This window comes from Scyliorhinus torazame, chromosome 14, assembly GCF_047496885.1.
Source record: "Scyliorhinus torazame isolate Kashiwa2021f chromosome 14, sScyTor2.1, whole genome shotgun sequence".
In the NCBI taxonomy this organism is placed as follows: domain Eukaryota; kingdom Metazoa; phylum Chordata; class Chondrichthyes; order Carcharhiniformes; family Scyliorhinidae; genus Scyliorhinus; species Scyliorhinus torazame.
The window spans coordinates 9,747,447-9,763,339 of NC_092720.1; the positions used below are offsets into that span (position 1 = coordinate 9,747,447).

At 42.0% G+C, this 15,893-nt stretch overlaps 2 protein-coding genes across 7 annotated transcripts in view; one reads left to right on the forward strand and one right to left on the reverse strand.

Moving 5' to 3' along the window:
- LOC140389516 (uncharacterized) overlaps nucleotides 1-15,893 on the forward strand; it is a 169,443-nt gene that overhangs the window by 116,329 nt on the left and 37,221 nt on the right. The gene's annotated exons all lie outside the window — the stretch shown is intronic.
- LOC140389515 (phospholipase D1-like) overlaps nucleotides 1-15,893 on the reverse strand; it is a 241,251-nt gene that overhangs the window by 5,744 nt on the left and 219,614 nt on the right. For all 5 annotated transcript variants that reach the window (XM_072473686.1, XM_072473684.1, XM_072473685.1 and 2 more), the window contains 2 exons: nucleotides 14,025-14,178; nucleotides 818-935 (listed from right to left, as the gene is read on the reverse strand). In XM_072473686.1, coding sequence (XP_072329787.1) covers nucleotides 818-935; nucleotides 14,025-14,178 — 272 coding nt within the window. The remainder of the gene's footprint in view (nucleotides 1-817; nucleotides 936-14,024; nucleotides 14,179-15,893) is intronic.

Genomic DNA, 15,893 nt, shown 5'->3' on the forward strand with positions numbered 1-15,893 from the left:
CTATGTTCTTCTCAGAGCAGAAAAGTTAAAGGGGAATATTTAATCAAAACACTCAAAGTGTTTGAGAGAGTAGGAAAGGAGAAGCTATTTCCACTGGCTTGAGGCTCACTAACCAGAGGACATAGATTAGCACATGGAAGTGAAGGGCAGAACGATCTCCGTCTGCATTGAAGCAGTTTGACGATTCTTTTCATTGCAGTGACCTAGAAGTGGGCGGTCCAAAACGGAGGTGGGATCAGTTTCAATAATCATTTTCAAAATAAAGTTGGATAAATACTTGGAATAGGAGGAGTGCGGAGGGCCGCGGGGGAGGAACAGGGAGGGGGCTAATTGTACAGCACATCCGAAGAGCCATGACGGACACAATGGACTGACTGGCCCCTTTCTTTGCCGTGTGCTTCCATGAGGTTTGTTGAGGGCATGAGGGCAGCACGGTAGCCTTGTGGATAGCACAATTGCTTCACAGCCCCAGGGTCCGAGGTTCGATTCCAGCTTGGATCACTGTCTGTGCGGAGTCTGCACGACCTCCCCGTGTGTGCGTGGGTTTCCTCCGGGTGCTCCGGTTTCCTCCCACAGTCCAAAGATATGCAGGTTAGGTGGATTGACCATGATAAATTGCCCTGAGTGTCCAGAATTGCCCTTAGTGTTGGGTGGGGTTACTGGGTTATGGGGATAGGGTGGAAGTGATGACCTTGGGTCGGGTGCTCTTTCCAAGAGCTGGTGCAGACTCGATGGGCCGAATGGCCTCCTTCTGCACTGTAAAGTCTATGAATGCAATATGAACTCAGCTCAGCAAAAAGGAAATTGGTGGATTGACCTTTTCGTATATTGTGGCATTTCGAGCACTGGTTGGAATCCAGACTTCTTTGAAGAACTTCTCACTGACGGGGTCCTGTACCTGGATTGTGGAATCGTTGAAAGCCCCGAGAATGAGCCTGTGAGAAACAATATGGTCAAAGAGTGCAACATTGACAAAGCGTGGAACAATGCCCTGCCAAGCTGTGGGTGGGTTCGGCAGGGGGGGAAATACACTCCCGTCCTTCAGTATGGTCCCAGTATCTACATGAAACTTGTTCAATTACATTCAGGAAGGAGGGTGTGAAAAAAAGTCTGAAAACAGCGTAACTTAAAAAGGGAACAGACAAGCGTTGGTGCAGAACTGAAACCAACGCTGTTGCAATCAGTGTTGTGTGTTTGACAGAAGCATAAATAGAAACAATGCCTCAGCAATTGCATTCAACTAGGCAATCAATCCAGATTATCCAGAGAGATATAGAAGTATAGCGATTATATCACTGGACTAGTACACAGGAGTGTAGCGGTTATATTATTGGACTAGTAATCCAGAGAGATACAGGAATGTAGAGGTTCTATTACTGGACTAGTAATCCAGGGAGATACAGGAGTGTAGTGGTTATAGCTTGGGTCGCTGTCTGTGCGGAGTCTGCACATCCTCCCCGTGTGTGCGTGGGTTTCCTCCGGGTGCTTCGCATTTCCTCCCACAGTCCAAAGATGTGCAGGTTAGGTTCATTGGCCGTGATAAATTGCCCTTCGTGTCCAAAATTGCCCTTAGTGTTGGGTGGGGTTACTGGGTTATGGGGATAGGGTGGAGGTGTTGACCTTGGGTAGGGTGCTCTTTCCAAGAGACGCTGCAGACTCGATGGGCCGAATGGCCTCCTTCTGCACTGTAAATTCTACGAAAATTACTGGAGTAGTAATGTAGGGAGATACAGGAGTGTAGAGGTTATATTACTGGATTAGTAATCCAGAGAGATACAGGAGTGTGGTGGTTATATTACTGGACTAGTAATCCAGAGAGATACAGGAGTGTAGTGGTTATATTACTGGACTAGTAATCCAGAGAGATACAGGAGTGTAGAGGTTATATTACTGGACTAGTAATCTAGAGAGATACAGGAATGTAGAGGTTATATTACTGGACTAGTAATCCAGAGGGATACAGGAGTGTAGAGGTTATATTACTGGACTAGTAATCCAGAGAGATACAGGAGTGTAGAGGTTATATTACTGGACTAGTAATCCAGGGGGATACAGGAGTGTAGTGGTTATATTACTGGATTAGTATTCCAGAGAGATACAGGAGTGTTGAGGTTATATTACTGGACTAGTAATCCAGGGAGATACAGGAGTGTAGAGGTTATATTACTGGATTAGTAATCCAGAGAGATACAGGAGTGTTTGAGGTTATATTACTGGACTAGGAATCCAGAGAGATACAGGAGTGTAGAGGTTATATTACTGGACTAGTAATCCAGGGAGATACAGGAGTGTAGTGGTTATATTACTGGACGAGTAATCCAGAGAGATACAGGAGTGTAGAGGTTATATTACTGGACTAGTAATCCAGGGAGATACAGGAGTGTAGTGGTTATATTACTGGACTAGTAATCCAGAGAGATACAGGAGTGTAGAGGTTAAATTACTGGACTAGTAATCCAGGGAGATACAGGAGTGTAGAGGTTATATTACTGGATTAGTAATCCAGAGAGATACAGGAGTGTAGTGGTTATAATACTGGATTCGTAATCCAGGGAGATACAGGAGTGTAGTGGTTATATTACTGGACTAGTAATCCAGAGAGATACAGGAATGTAGTGGTTATATTACTGGATAGTAATCCAGAGAGATACAGGAGTGTAGTGGTTATATTACTGGATTCGTAATCCAGGGAGATACAGGAGTGTAGTGGTTATATTGCTGGACTAGTAATCCAGAGAGATACAGGAGTGTAGAGGTTATATTACTGGACTAGTAATCTAGAGAGATACAGGAATGTAGAGGTTATATTACTGGACTAGTAATCCAGAGGGATACAGGAGTGTAGAGGTTATATTACTGGACTAGTAATCCAGAGAGATACAGGAGTGTAGAGGTTATATTACTGGACTAGTAATCCAGGGGGATACAGGAGTGTAGTGGTTATATTACTGGATTAGTATTCCAGAGAGATACAGGAGTGTTGAGGTTATATTACTGGACTAGTAATCCAGGGAGATACAGGAGTGTAGAGGTTATATTACTGGATTAGTAATCCAGAGAGATACAGGAGTGTTTGAGGTTATATTACTGGACTAGGAATCCAGAGAGATACAGGAGTGTAGAGGTTATATTACTGGACTAGTAATCCAGGGAGATACAGGAGTGTAGTGGTTATATTACTGGACTAGTAATCCAGAGAGATACAGGAGTGTAGAGGTTATATTACTGGACTAGTAATCCAGGGAGATACAGGAGTGTAGTGGTTATATTACTGGACTAGTAATCCAGAGAGATACAGGAGTGTAGAGGTTAAATTACTGGACTAGTAATCCAGGGAGATACAGGAGTGTAGAGGTTATATTACTGGATTAGTAATCCAGAGAGATACAGGAGTGTAGTGGTTATAATACTGGATTCGTAATCCAGGGAGATACAGGAGTGTAGTGGTTATATTACTGGACTAGTAATCCAGAGAGATACAGGAATGTAGTGGTTATATTACTGGATAGTAATCCAGAGAGATACAGGAGTGTAGTGGTTATATTACTGAACTAGTAATCCAGAGAGATACAGGAGTGTAGAGGTTATATTACTGGGCTAGTAATCCAGGGAGATACAGGAGTGTAGTGGTTATATTACTGGACTAGTAATCCAGGGAGATACAGGAGTGTAGTGGTTATATTACTGAACTAGTAATCCAGAGAGATACAGGAGTGTAGAGGTTATATTACTGGGCTAGTAATCCAGGGAGATACAGGAGTGTAGTGGTTATATTACTGGACTAGTAATCCAGAGAGATACAGGAGTGTAGAGGTTATATTACTGGGCTAGTCATCCGGAGAGATACTGGAGTGTAGAGGTTATATTACTGGACTAGTAATCCAGAGAGATATAGGAGTGCAGAGGTTATATTACTGGATTAGTAATACAGGGAGATACAGCAGTGTAGAGGTTATATTACAGGACTAGTAATCCAGGGAGAAACAGGAGTGTAGAGGTTATATTACTGGACTAGTAATCCAGAGAGATACAGGAGTGTAGAGATTATATTACTGGATTAGTAATACAGGGAGATACAGGAGTGTAGTGGTTATATTACTGGACTAGTAATCCAGAGAGATACAGGAGTGTAGAGGTTATATTACTGGATTAGTAATCCATGGAGGTACAGGAGTGTAGTGGTTATATTACAGGACTAGTAATCGAGAGAGATACAGGAGTGTAGAAGTTGTATTACTGGACTAGTAATCCAGGGAGATACAGCAGTGTAGTGGTTCTATTACTGAACTAGTAATCCAGAGAGATACAGGAGTGTAGATTTTATATTACTGGACTAGTAATCCAGAGAGATACAGGAGTGTAGAGGTTATATTACTGGGCTAGTCATCCAGAGAGATACAGGAGTGTAGAGATTATATTACAGGACTTGTAATCGAGAGAGATACAGGAGTGTAGAGGTTATATTACTGGACTAGTAATCCAGAGAGATACAGGAGTGTAGTGGTTATATTACTGGATAGTAATCCAGAGAGATACAGGAGTGTAGTGGTTATAATACTGGATTCGTAATCCAGGGAGATACAGGAGTGTAGTGGTTATATTACTGGACTAGTAATCCAGAGAGATACAGGAATGTAGTGGTTATATTACTGGATAGTAATCCAGAGAGATACAGGAGTGTAGTGGTTATATTACTGGATTCGTAATCCAGGGAGATACAGGAGTGTAGTGGTTATATTGCTGGACTAGTAATCCAGAGAGATACAGGAGAGTAGCGGTTATATTACTGGACTAGTAATCCAGGGAGATACAGGAGTGTAGAGGTTATATTACTGGACTAGTAATCCAGGGAGATACAGGAGTGTAGAGGTTATATTACAGGACTAGTAATCCAGAGAGATATAGGAGTGTAGCGGTTATATTACTGAACTAGTAATCCAGGGAGATACAGGAGTGTAGAGGTTATATTACTGGACTAGTAATCCAGGGAGATACAGGAGTGTAGAGGTTATATTACTGGACTAGTAATCCAGGGAGATACAGGAGTGTAGAGGTTATATTACTGGACTAGTAATCCAGGGAGATACAGGAGTGTAGAGGTTATATTACTGGACTAGTAATCCAGAGAGATACAGGAGTGTAGCGGTTATATTACTGGACTAGTAATCCAGGGAGAGACAGGAGTGTAGAGGTTATATTACTGGACTAGTAATCCAGGGAGATACAGGAGTGTAGAGGTTATAATTACTGGACTAGGAATCCAGGGAGATACAGGAGTGTAGAGGTTATATTTCTGGACTCGTAATCCAGGGAGATACTGGAGTGAAGAGGTTATATTACTGGATTAGGAATCCAGGGAGATACAAGAGTGTAGAGGTTATATTACTGGACTAGTAATCCAGGGAGATACAGGAGTGTAGTGGTTATATTACTGGATAGTAATCCAGGGAGATACAGGAGTGTAGTGGTTATATTACTGAACTAGTAATCCAGAGAGATACAGGAGTGTAGAGGTTATATTACTGGGCTAGTAATCCAGGGAGATACAGGAGTGTAGTGGTTATATTACTGGACTAGTAATCCAGAGAGATACAGGAGTATAGAGGTTATATTACTGGGCTAGTCATCCGGAGAGATACTGGAGTGTAGAGGTTATATTACTGGACTAGTAATCCAGAGAGATACAGGAGTGTAGAGGTTATATTACTGGATTAGTAATACAGGGAGATACAGCAGTGTAGAGGTTATATTACAGGACTAGTAATCCAGGGAGAAACAGGAGTGTAGAGGTTATATTACTGGACTAGTAATCCAGAGAGATACAGGAGTGTAGATATTATATTACTGGATTAGTAATACAGGGAGATACAGGAGTGTAGTGGTTATATTACTGGACTAGTAATCCAGAGAGATACAGGAGTGTAGAGGTTATATTACTGGATTAGTAATCCAGGGAGATACAGGAGTGTAGTGGTTATATTACAGGACTAGTAATCGTGAGAGATACAGGAGTGTAGAAGTTGTATTACTGGACTAGTAATCCAGGGAGATACAGCAGTGTAGTGGTTCTATTACTGAACTAGTAATCCAGAGAGATACAGGAGTGTAGATTTTATATTACTGGACTAGTAATCCAGAGAGATACAGGAGTGTAGAGGTTATATTACTGGGCTAGTCATCCAGAGAGATACAGGAGTGTAGAGATTATATTACAGGACTTGTAATCGAGAGAGATACAGGAGTGTAGAGGTTATATTACTGGACTAGTAATCCAGAGAGATACAGGAGTGTAGAGGTTATATTACTGGGCTAGTCATCCAGAGAGATACAGGAGTGTAGTGGTTATATTACAGGACTAGTAATCGAGAGAGATACAGGAGTGTAGAAGTTGTATTACTGGACTAGTAATCCAGGGAGATACAGCAGTGTAGTGGTTCTATTACTGAACTAGTAATCCAGAGAGATACAGGTGTGTAGAGGTTATATTACTGGACTAGTAATCCAGAGAGATACAGGAGTGTAGAGGTTATATTACTGGGCTAGTCATCCAGGGAGATACAGGAGTGTAGAGGTTATATTACTGGACTAGTAATCCAGAGAGATACAGGAGTGTAGTGGTTCTATTACTGAACTAGAAATCAAGAGAGATACAGGAGTGCAGAGGTTATATTACTGGACTAGTAATCCAGAGAGATACAGGAGTGTAGAGGTTATATTACTGGACTAGTAATCCAGAGAGATACAGGAGTGTAGAGGTTATATTACTGGATTAGTAATACAGGGAGATACAGCAGTGTAGAGGTTATATTACAGGACTAGTAATCCAGGGAGAAACAGGAGTGTAGAGGTTATATTACTGGACTAGTAATCCAGAGAGATACAGGAGTGTAGAGATTATATTACTGGATTAGTAATACAGGGAGATACAGGAGTGTAGTGGTTATATTACTGGACTAGTAATCCAGAGAGATACAGGAGTGTAGAGGTTATATTACTGGGCTAGTCATCCAGAGAGATACAGGAGTGTAGAGGTTATATTACTGGATTAGTAATCCAGGGAGATACAGGAATGTAGTGATTATATTACTGGACTAGGAATCCAGGGAGATACAGGAGTGTGGTGGTTATATTACAGGACTAGTAATCGAGAGAGATACAGGAGTGTAGAAGTTGTATTACTGGACTAGTAATCCAGGGAGATACAGGAGTGTAGAGGTTATATTACTGGATTAGTAATCCAGAGAGATACAGGAGTGTTTGAGGTTATATTACTGGACTAGGAATCCAGAGAGATACAGGAGTGTAGAGGTTATATTACTGGACTAGTAATCCAGGGAGATACAGGAGTGTAGTGGTTATATTACTGGACTGGTAATCCAGAGAGATACAGGAGTGTAGAGGTTATATTACTGGACTAGTAATCCAGGGAGATACAGGAGTGTAGTGGTTATATTACTGGACTAGTAATCCAGAGAGATACAGGAGTGTAGAGGTTAAATTACTGGACTAGTAATCCAGGGAGATACAGGAGTGTAGAGGTTATATTACTGGATTAGTAATCCAGAGAGATACAGGAGTGTAGTGGTTATAATACTGGATTCGTAATCCAGGGAGATACAGGAGTGTAGTGGTTATATTACTGGACTAGTAATCCAGAGAGATACAGGAATGTAGTGGTTATATTACTGGATAGTAATCCAGAGAGATACAGGAGTGTAGTGGTTATATTACTGAACTAGTAATCCAGAGAGATACAGGAGTGTAGAGGTTATATTACTGGGCTAGTAATCCAGGGAGATACAGGAGTGTAGAGGTTATATTACTGGACTAGTAATCCAGGGAGATACAGGAGTGTAGTGGTTATATTACTGAACTAGTAATCCAGAGAGATACAGGAGTGTAGAGGTTATATTACTGGGCTAGTAATCCAGGGAGATACAGGAGTGTAGTGGTTATATTACTGGACTAGTAATCCAGAGAGATACAGGAGAGTAGAGGTTATATTACTGGGCTAGTCATCCGGAGAGATACTGGAGTGTAGAGGTTATATTACTGGACTAGTAATCCAGAGAGATATAGGAGTGCAGAGGTTATATTACTGGATTAGTAATACAGGGAGATACAGCAGTGTAGAGGTTATATTACAGGACTAGTAATCCAGGGAGAAACAGGAGTGTAGAGGTTATATTACTGGACTAGTAATCCAGAGAGATACAGGAGTGTAGAGATTATATTACTGGATTAGTAATACAGGGAGATACAGGAGTGTAGTGGTTATATTACTGGACTAGTAATCCAGTGAGATACAGGAGTGTAGAGGTTATATTACTGGATTAGTAATCCATGGAGGTACAGGAGTGTAGTGGTTATATTACAGGACTAGTAATCGAGAGAGATACAGGAGTGTAGAAGTTGTATTACTGGACTAGTAATCCAGGGAGATACAGCAGTGTAGTGGTTCTATTACTGAACTAGTAATCCAGAGAGATACAGGAGTGTAGATTTTATATTACTGGACTAGTAATCCAGAGAGATACTGGAGTGTAGAGGTTATATTACTGGGCTAGTCATCCAGAGAGATACAGGAGTGTAGAGATTATATTACAGGACTTGTAATCGAGAGAGATACAGGAGTGTAGAGGTTATATTACTGGACTAGTAATCCAGAGAGATACAGGAGTGTAGTGGTTATATTACTGGATAGTAATCCAGAGAGATACAGGAGTGTAGTGGTTATAATACTGGATTCGTAATCCAGGGAGATACAGGAGTGTAGTGGTTATATTACTGGACTAGTAATCCAGAGAGATACAGGAATGTAGTGGTTATATTACTGGATAGTAATCCAGAGAGATACAGGAGTGTAGTGGTTATATTACTGGATTCGTAATCCAGGGAGATACAGGAGTGTAGTGGTTATATTGCTGGACTAGTACTCCAGAGAGATACAGGAGAGTAGCGGTTATATTACTGGACTAGTAATCCAGGGAGATACAGGAGTGTAGAGGTTATATTACTGGACTAGTAATCCAGGGAGATACAGGAGTGTAGAGGTTATATTACAGGACTAGTAATCCAGAGAGATATAGGAGTGTAGCGGTTATATTACTGAACTAGTAATCCAGGGAGATACAGGAGTGTAGAGGTTATATTACTGGACTAGTAATCCAGGGAGATACAGGAGTGTAGAGGTTATATTACTGGACTAGTAATCCAGGGAGATACAGGAGTGTAGAGGTTATATTACTGGACTAGTAATCCAGGGAGATACAGGAGTGTAGAGGTTATATTACTGGACTAGTAATCCAGAGAGATACAGGAGTGTAGCGGTTATATTACTGGACTAGTAATCCAGGGAGAGACAGGAGTGTAGAGGTTATATTACTGGACTAGTAATCCAGGGAGATACAGGAGTGTAGAGGTTATAATTACTGGACTAGGAATCCAGGGAGATACAGGAGTGTAGAGGTTATATTTCTGGACTCGTAATCCAGGGAGATACTGGAGTGAAGAGGTTATATTACTGGATTAGGAATCCAGGGAGATACAAGAGTGTAGAGGTTATATTACTGGACTAGTAATCCAGGGAGATACAGGAGTGTAGTGGTTATATTACTGGATAGTAATCCAGGGAGATACAGGAGTGTAGTGGTTATATTACTGAACTAGTAATCCAGAGAGATACAGGAGTGTAGAGGTTATATTACTGGGCTAGTAATCCAGGGAGATACAGGAGTGTAGTGGTTATATTACTGGACTAGTAATCCAGAGAGATACAGGAGTATAGAGGTTATATTACTGGGCTAGTCATCCGGAGAGATACTGGAGTGTAGAGGTTATATTACTGGACTAGTAATCCAGAGAGATACAGGAGTGTAGAGGTTATATTACTGGATTAGTAATACAGGGAGATACAGCAGTGTAGAGGTTATATTACAGGACTAGTAATCCAGGGAGAAACAGGAGTGTAGAGGTTATATTACTGGACTAGTAATCCAGAGAGATACAGGAGTGTAGATATTATATTACTGGATTAGTAATACAGGGAGATACAGGAGTGTAGTGGTTATATTACTGGACTAGTAATCCAGAGAGATACAGGAGTGTAGAGGTTATATTACTGGATTAGTAATCCAGGGAGATACAGGAGTGTAGTGGTTATATTACAGGACTAGTAATCGTGAGAGATACAGGAGTGTAGAAGTTGTATTACTGGACTAGTAATCCAGGGAGATACAGCAGTGTAGTGGTTCTATTACTGAACTAGTAATCCAGAGAGATACAGGAGTGTAGATTTTATATTACTGGACTAGTAATCCAGAGAGATACAGGAGTGTAGAGGTTATATTACTGGGCTAGTCATCCAGAGAGATACAGGAGTGTAGAGATTATATTACAGGACTTGTAATCGAGAGAGATACAGGAGTGTAGAGGTTATATTACTGGACTAGTAATCCAGAGAGATACAGGAGTGTAGAGGTTATATTACTGGGCTAGTCATCCAGAGAGATACAGGAGTGTAGTGGTTATATTACAGGACTAGTAATCGAGAGAGATACAGGAGTGTAGAAGTTGTATTACTGGACTAGTAATCCAGGGAGATACAGCAGTGTAGTGGTTCTATTACTGAACTAGTAATCCAGAGAGATACAGGTGTGTAGAGGTTATATTACTGGACTAGTAATCCAGAGAGATACAGGAGTGTAGAGGTTATATTACTGGGCTAGTCATCCAGAGAGATACAGGAGTGTAGAGGTTATATTACTGGACTAGTAATCCAGAGAGATACAGGAGTGTAGTGGTTCTATTACTGAACTAGAAATCAAGAGAGATACAGGAGTGCAGAGGTTATATTACTGGACTAGTAATCCAGAGAGATACAGGAGTGTAGAGGTTATATTACTGGACTAGTAATCCAGAGAGATACAGGAGTGTAGAGGTTATATTACTGGATTAGTAATACAGGGAGATACAGCAGTGTAGAGGTTATATTACAGGACTAGTAATCCAGGGAGAAACAGGAGTGTAGAGGTTATATTACTGGACTAGTAATCCAGAGAGATACAGGAGTGTAGAGATTATATTACTGGATTAGTAATACAGGGAGATACAGGAGTGTAGTGGTTATATTACTGGACTAGTAATCCAGAGAGATACAGGAGTGTAGAGGTTATATTACTGGGCTAGTCATCCAGAGAGATACAGGAGTGTAGAGGTTATATTACTGGATTAGTAATCCAGGGAGATACAGGAATGTAGTGATTATATTACTGGACTAGGAATCCAGGGAGATACAGGAGTGTGGTGGTTATATTACAGGACTAGTAATCGAGAGAGATACAGGAGTGTAGAAGTTGTATTACTGGACTAGTAATCCAGGGAGATACAGCAGTGTAGTGGTTCTATTACTGAACTAGTAATCCAGAGAGATACAGGAGTGTAGATTTTATATTACTGGACTAGTAATCCAGAGAGATACAGGAGTGTAGAGGTTATATTACTGGGCTAGTCATCCAGAGAGATACAGGAGTGTAGAGGTTATATTAGTGGGCTAGTCATCCAGAGAGGTACAGGAGTGTAGAGGTTATATTACAGGACTTGTAATCGAGAGAGATACAGGAGTGTAGAGGTTATATTATTGGACTAGTAATCCAGAGAGATACAGGAGTGTAGAGGTTATATTACTGGGCTAGTCATCCAGAGAGATACAGGAGTGTAGTGTTTATATTACAGGAATAGTAATCGAGAGAGATACAGGAGTGTACAAGTTGTATTACTGGACTAGTAATCCAGGAAGATACAGCAGTGTAGTGGTTCTATTACTGAACTAGTAATCCAGAGAGATACAGGAGTGTAGAGGTTATATTACTGGGCTAGTCATCCAGAGAGATACAGGAGTGTAGGAGGTTATATTACAGGACTTGTAATCGAGAGAGATACAGGAGTGTAGAGGTTATATTACTGGACTAGTAATCCAGAGAGATACAGGAGTGTAGAGGTTATATTACTGGGCTAGTCATCCAGAGAGATACAGGAGTGTAGTGGTTATATTACAGGACTAGTAATCGAGAGAGATACAGGAGTGTAGAAGTTGTATTACTGGACTAGTAATCCAGGGAGATACAGCAGTGTAGTGGTTCTATTACTGAACTAGTAATCCAGAGAGATACAGGAGTGTAGAGGTTATATTACTGGACTAGTAATCCAGAGAGATACAGGAGTGTAGAGGTTATATTACTGGGCTAGTCATCCAGAGAGATACAGGAGTGTAGAGGTTATATTACTGGACTAGTAATCCAGAGAGATACAGGAGTGTAGTGGTTCTATTACTGAACTAGTAATCCAAAGAGATACAGGAGTGTAGAGGTTATATTACTGGACTAGTAATCCAGGGAGATACAGGAGTGTAGAGGTTATATCACTGGGCAGTAATCCAGGGAGATACAGGAGTATAGTGTTTCTATTACCGGACTAGTAATCCAGAGAGATACAGGAGTGTAGTGGTTATATTACTGGACTAGTAATCCCGGGAAATACAGGAGTGTAGAGGTTATATTACTGGGCTAGTAATCCAGGGAGATACAGGAGTGTAGTGGTTCTATTGCTGAACTAGTAATCCAGAGAGATACAGGAGTGTAGAGGTTATATTACTGGGCTAGTAATCCAGAGAGATACAGGAGTGTAGAGGTTATATTACTGGGCTAGTCATCCAGAGAGATACAGGAGTGTAGAGGTTATATTACTGGACTAGTAATCCAGGGAGATACAGGAGTGTAGAGGTTATGTTACTGGGCTAGTAATCCAGAGAGATGCAGGAGTGTAGAGGTTATATTACTGGGCTAGTCATCCAGGGAGATACAGGAGTATAGTGTTTCTATTACCGGACTAGTAATCCAGAGAGATACAGGAGTGTAGTGGTTATATTACTGGACTAGTAATCCCGGGAAATACAGGAGTGTAGAGGTTATATTACTGGGCTAGTAATCCAGGGAGATACAGGAGTGTAGTGGTTCTATTGCTGAACTAGTAATCCAGAGAGATACAGGAGTGTAGAGGTTATATTACTGGGCTAGTAATCCAGAGAGATACAGGAGTGTAGAGGTTATATTACTGGGCTAGTCATCCAGAGAGATACAGGAGTGTAGAGGTTATATTACTGGACTAGTAATCCAGGGAGATACAGGAGTGTAGAGGTTATGTTACTGGGCTAGTAATCCAGAGAGATGCAGGAGTGTAGAGGTTATATTACTGGGCTAGTCATCCAGAGAGATACAGGAGTGTTGAGGTTACATTACTGGACTAGTAATCCAGGGAGATACAGGAGTGTTGAGGTTATATTACTGGACTAGCAATCCAGAGATATACAGGAGTGTAGAGGTTATATTACTGGACGAGAAATCCAGAGAGGTACAGGAGTGTAGAGGTAATATTACTGGACTAGTAATCCAGAGAGATACAGGAGTGTAGAGGTTATATTACTGGAGTAGTAATCCAGAGAGATACAGCAGTGTAGAGGTTATATTACTGGACTAGTGATCCAGAGAGATACAGGTGTGTAGTGGTTTTATTACTGGGCTAGTAATCCAGGGAGATACAGGAGTGTAGTGGTTCTATTGCTGAACTAGTAATCCAGAGAGATACAGGAGTGTAGAGGTTATATTACTGGGCTGGTAATCCAGAGAGATACAGGAGTGTAGAGGTTATATTACTGGGCTAGTCATCCAGAGAGATACAGGAGTGTAGAGGTTATATTACTGGACTAGTAATCCACAGAGATACAGGAGTGAAGGGGTTATATTACTGGACTAGTAATCCAGAGAGATACAGGAGTGTAGAGGTTATATTACTGGACTAGTAATCCAGAGAGATACAGGGGTGTAGAGGTTATATTACTGGACTAGTAATCCAGAGAGATACAGGAGTGTAGATGTTATATTACTGGAGTAGTAATCCAGGGAGATACAGGAGTGTAGAGGTTATATTACTGGATAGTAATCCAGAGGTTGACACTTTGTGGGACTTACTTGAAGCAGTGCAGTCGGAGTTGAAGGGCAAATTGTCCAGCCTTGTACACCTCCCCGTCCATCACTGATGACACAAGCTCTGTGTCCTCCATAATGACGGCCACCTCACTGTCTCGCTTTCCCAGCATGCTTCGATCATTGATGTTCGACGAGCCTGAGATCACAGTAATCATTTGTAATAATGTACAATTACCACCAATACACAAGTATGAAAATATCAGCTGTGTTCCAATATCTGACAAGCCCATGTACGAAACGGGCTTGTCCAGATCCTCAGGATGTAAGTATCTGCATGAATACATCCCGTGTTGTCACCAGGACAGGGAGAGGGAAAGGTCATGTGCATTTCTATCGCGCTTTTCAAATCCTCAGGTCATCCCAAAGTGCAGTTGAGGCCATTTTTTTTGTATTCATTCTCAGGATTGCAAGCATTTATTGCCCATCAGGGCCAATTTCGAGTCAACCACATTGCCGTGGGTCTGGAGTCACATGTAGGCCAGACAGGGTGAAGACGGCAGATTTCCTTCCCAAAAGGACAATAGTGAACCAGATGGGTCTTTCAAACAATCAACAAATGGTTTCATGGTCAGCCTTCAAGTGTTAATGGCAGATATATGTTGAGTTTGAAGATCACAATGTGCCGAGGTGGGACTCGAATCCAGGTCCTCGGACCATTCCTCTGGGTCTCGGGATTCTTCGTCCAGCGACAGTTCCACAACACCACCGCCTCCCGAAGCAGCACAAATCACCTGATCCTTTGTGACATGCCAACACTTGTAATGTGGACCAGTAATCCAGCTGCTCAGTTGGGCACAGCAGGAACCCACAACAAAGAACAAAGAACAATACAGCAAAGGAACAGGCCCTTCGGCCCTCCAAGCCTGCGCCCACCATGGTACCGGCCTAAACTAAAACCGTCTGCACTGACGGAGTCCGTATCCTTCCATTCCCACCCGATTCATATATTTGTCTAGACGTCCCTTAAATGCCGCTATCCTACCTGCTCCCACCCCCTCCCCAGGCAGCACGTTCCACATACTTACCACAGTGTGATAATGACCGGAGAATTTGTTTGAATGATGTTCACTGTCAGGACAGTGGGCGGATGCCCACGTTCTTTTACAAATTAGTGTCTGTGGGGTAATCTGGGTCACCTGAGTTTACCAGTTTACCATCTAAACTAAGCGCCAGTTCCTCTGACAGTGCAGCACTCCCTCAGGATTGGCCTTGAAACAACAGATTGGTTTACGTGCTTGTGTCTCTGGAATGGGCCATGAAGTCATAACTTCAAACTCTGAATCAAGAGTGTTAGCCACTGAGTCACTGCACAGACCAAAACAAATTACAGAAAGGGAAACAACTCGCAATGTTGTGCTGAGGACAAGGTTGAAGCACAATGCTGAGACAGACAGGAAGCTTTACTCTGTATCTAACCCCGTGCTGTATCTGTCCCGGGAGTGTTTAATGGGGTCAGTGTAGAGGGAGCTTTACTCTGTATCTAACCCCGTGCTGTACCTGCCCTGGGAGTGTTTGATGGGGACAGTGTAGAGGGAGCTTTACTCTGTATCTAACCCGCGCTGTACCTGTCCTGGGAGTGTTTGATGGGGACAGTGTAGTGGGAGCTGTACTCTGTATCTAACCCGCGCTGTACCTGTCCTGGGAGTGTTTGATGGGGACAGTGTGGAGGGAGCTTTACTCTGTATCTAATCCCGTGCTGTACCCGCCCTGGGAGTGTTTGATGGGGACAGTGTAGACGGAGCTTTACTCTGTATCTAACCCCGTGCTGCACCAGTCCTGGGAGTGTTTGATGGGGACAGTGTAGAGGGAGTTTTACTCTGTATCTAACCCCATGCTGTACCTGTCCTGGGA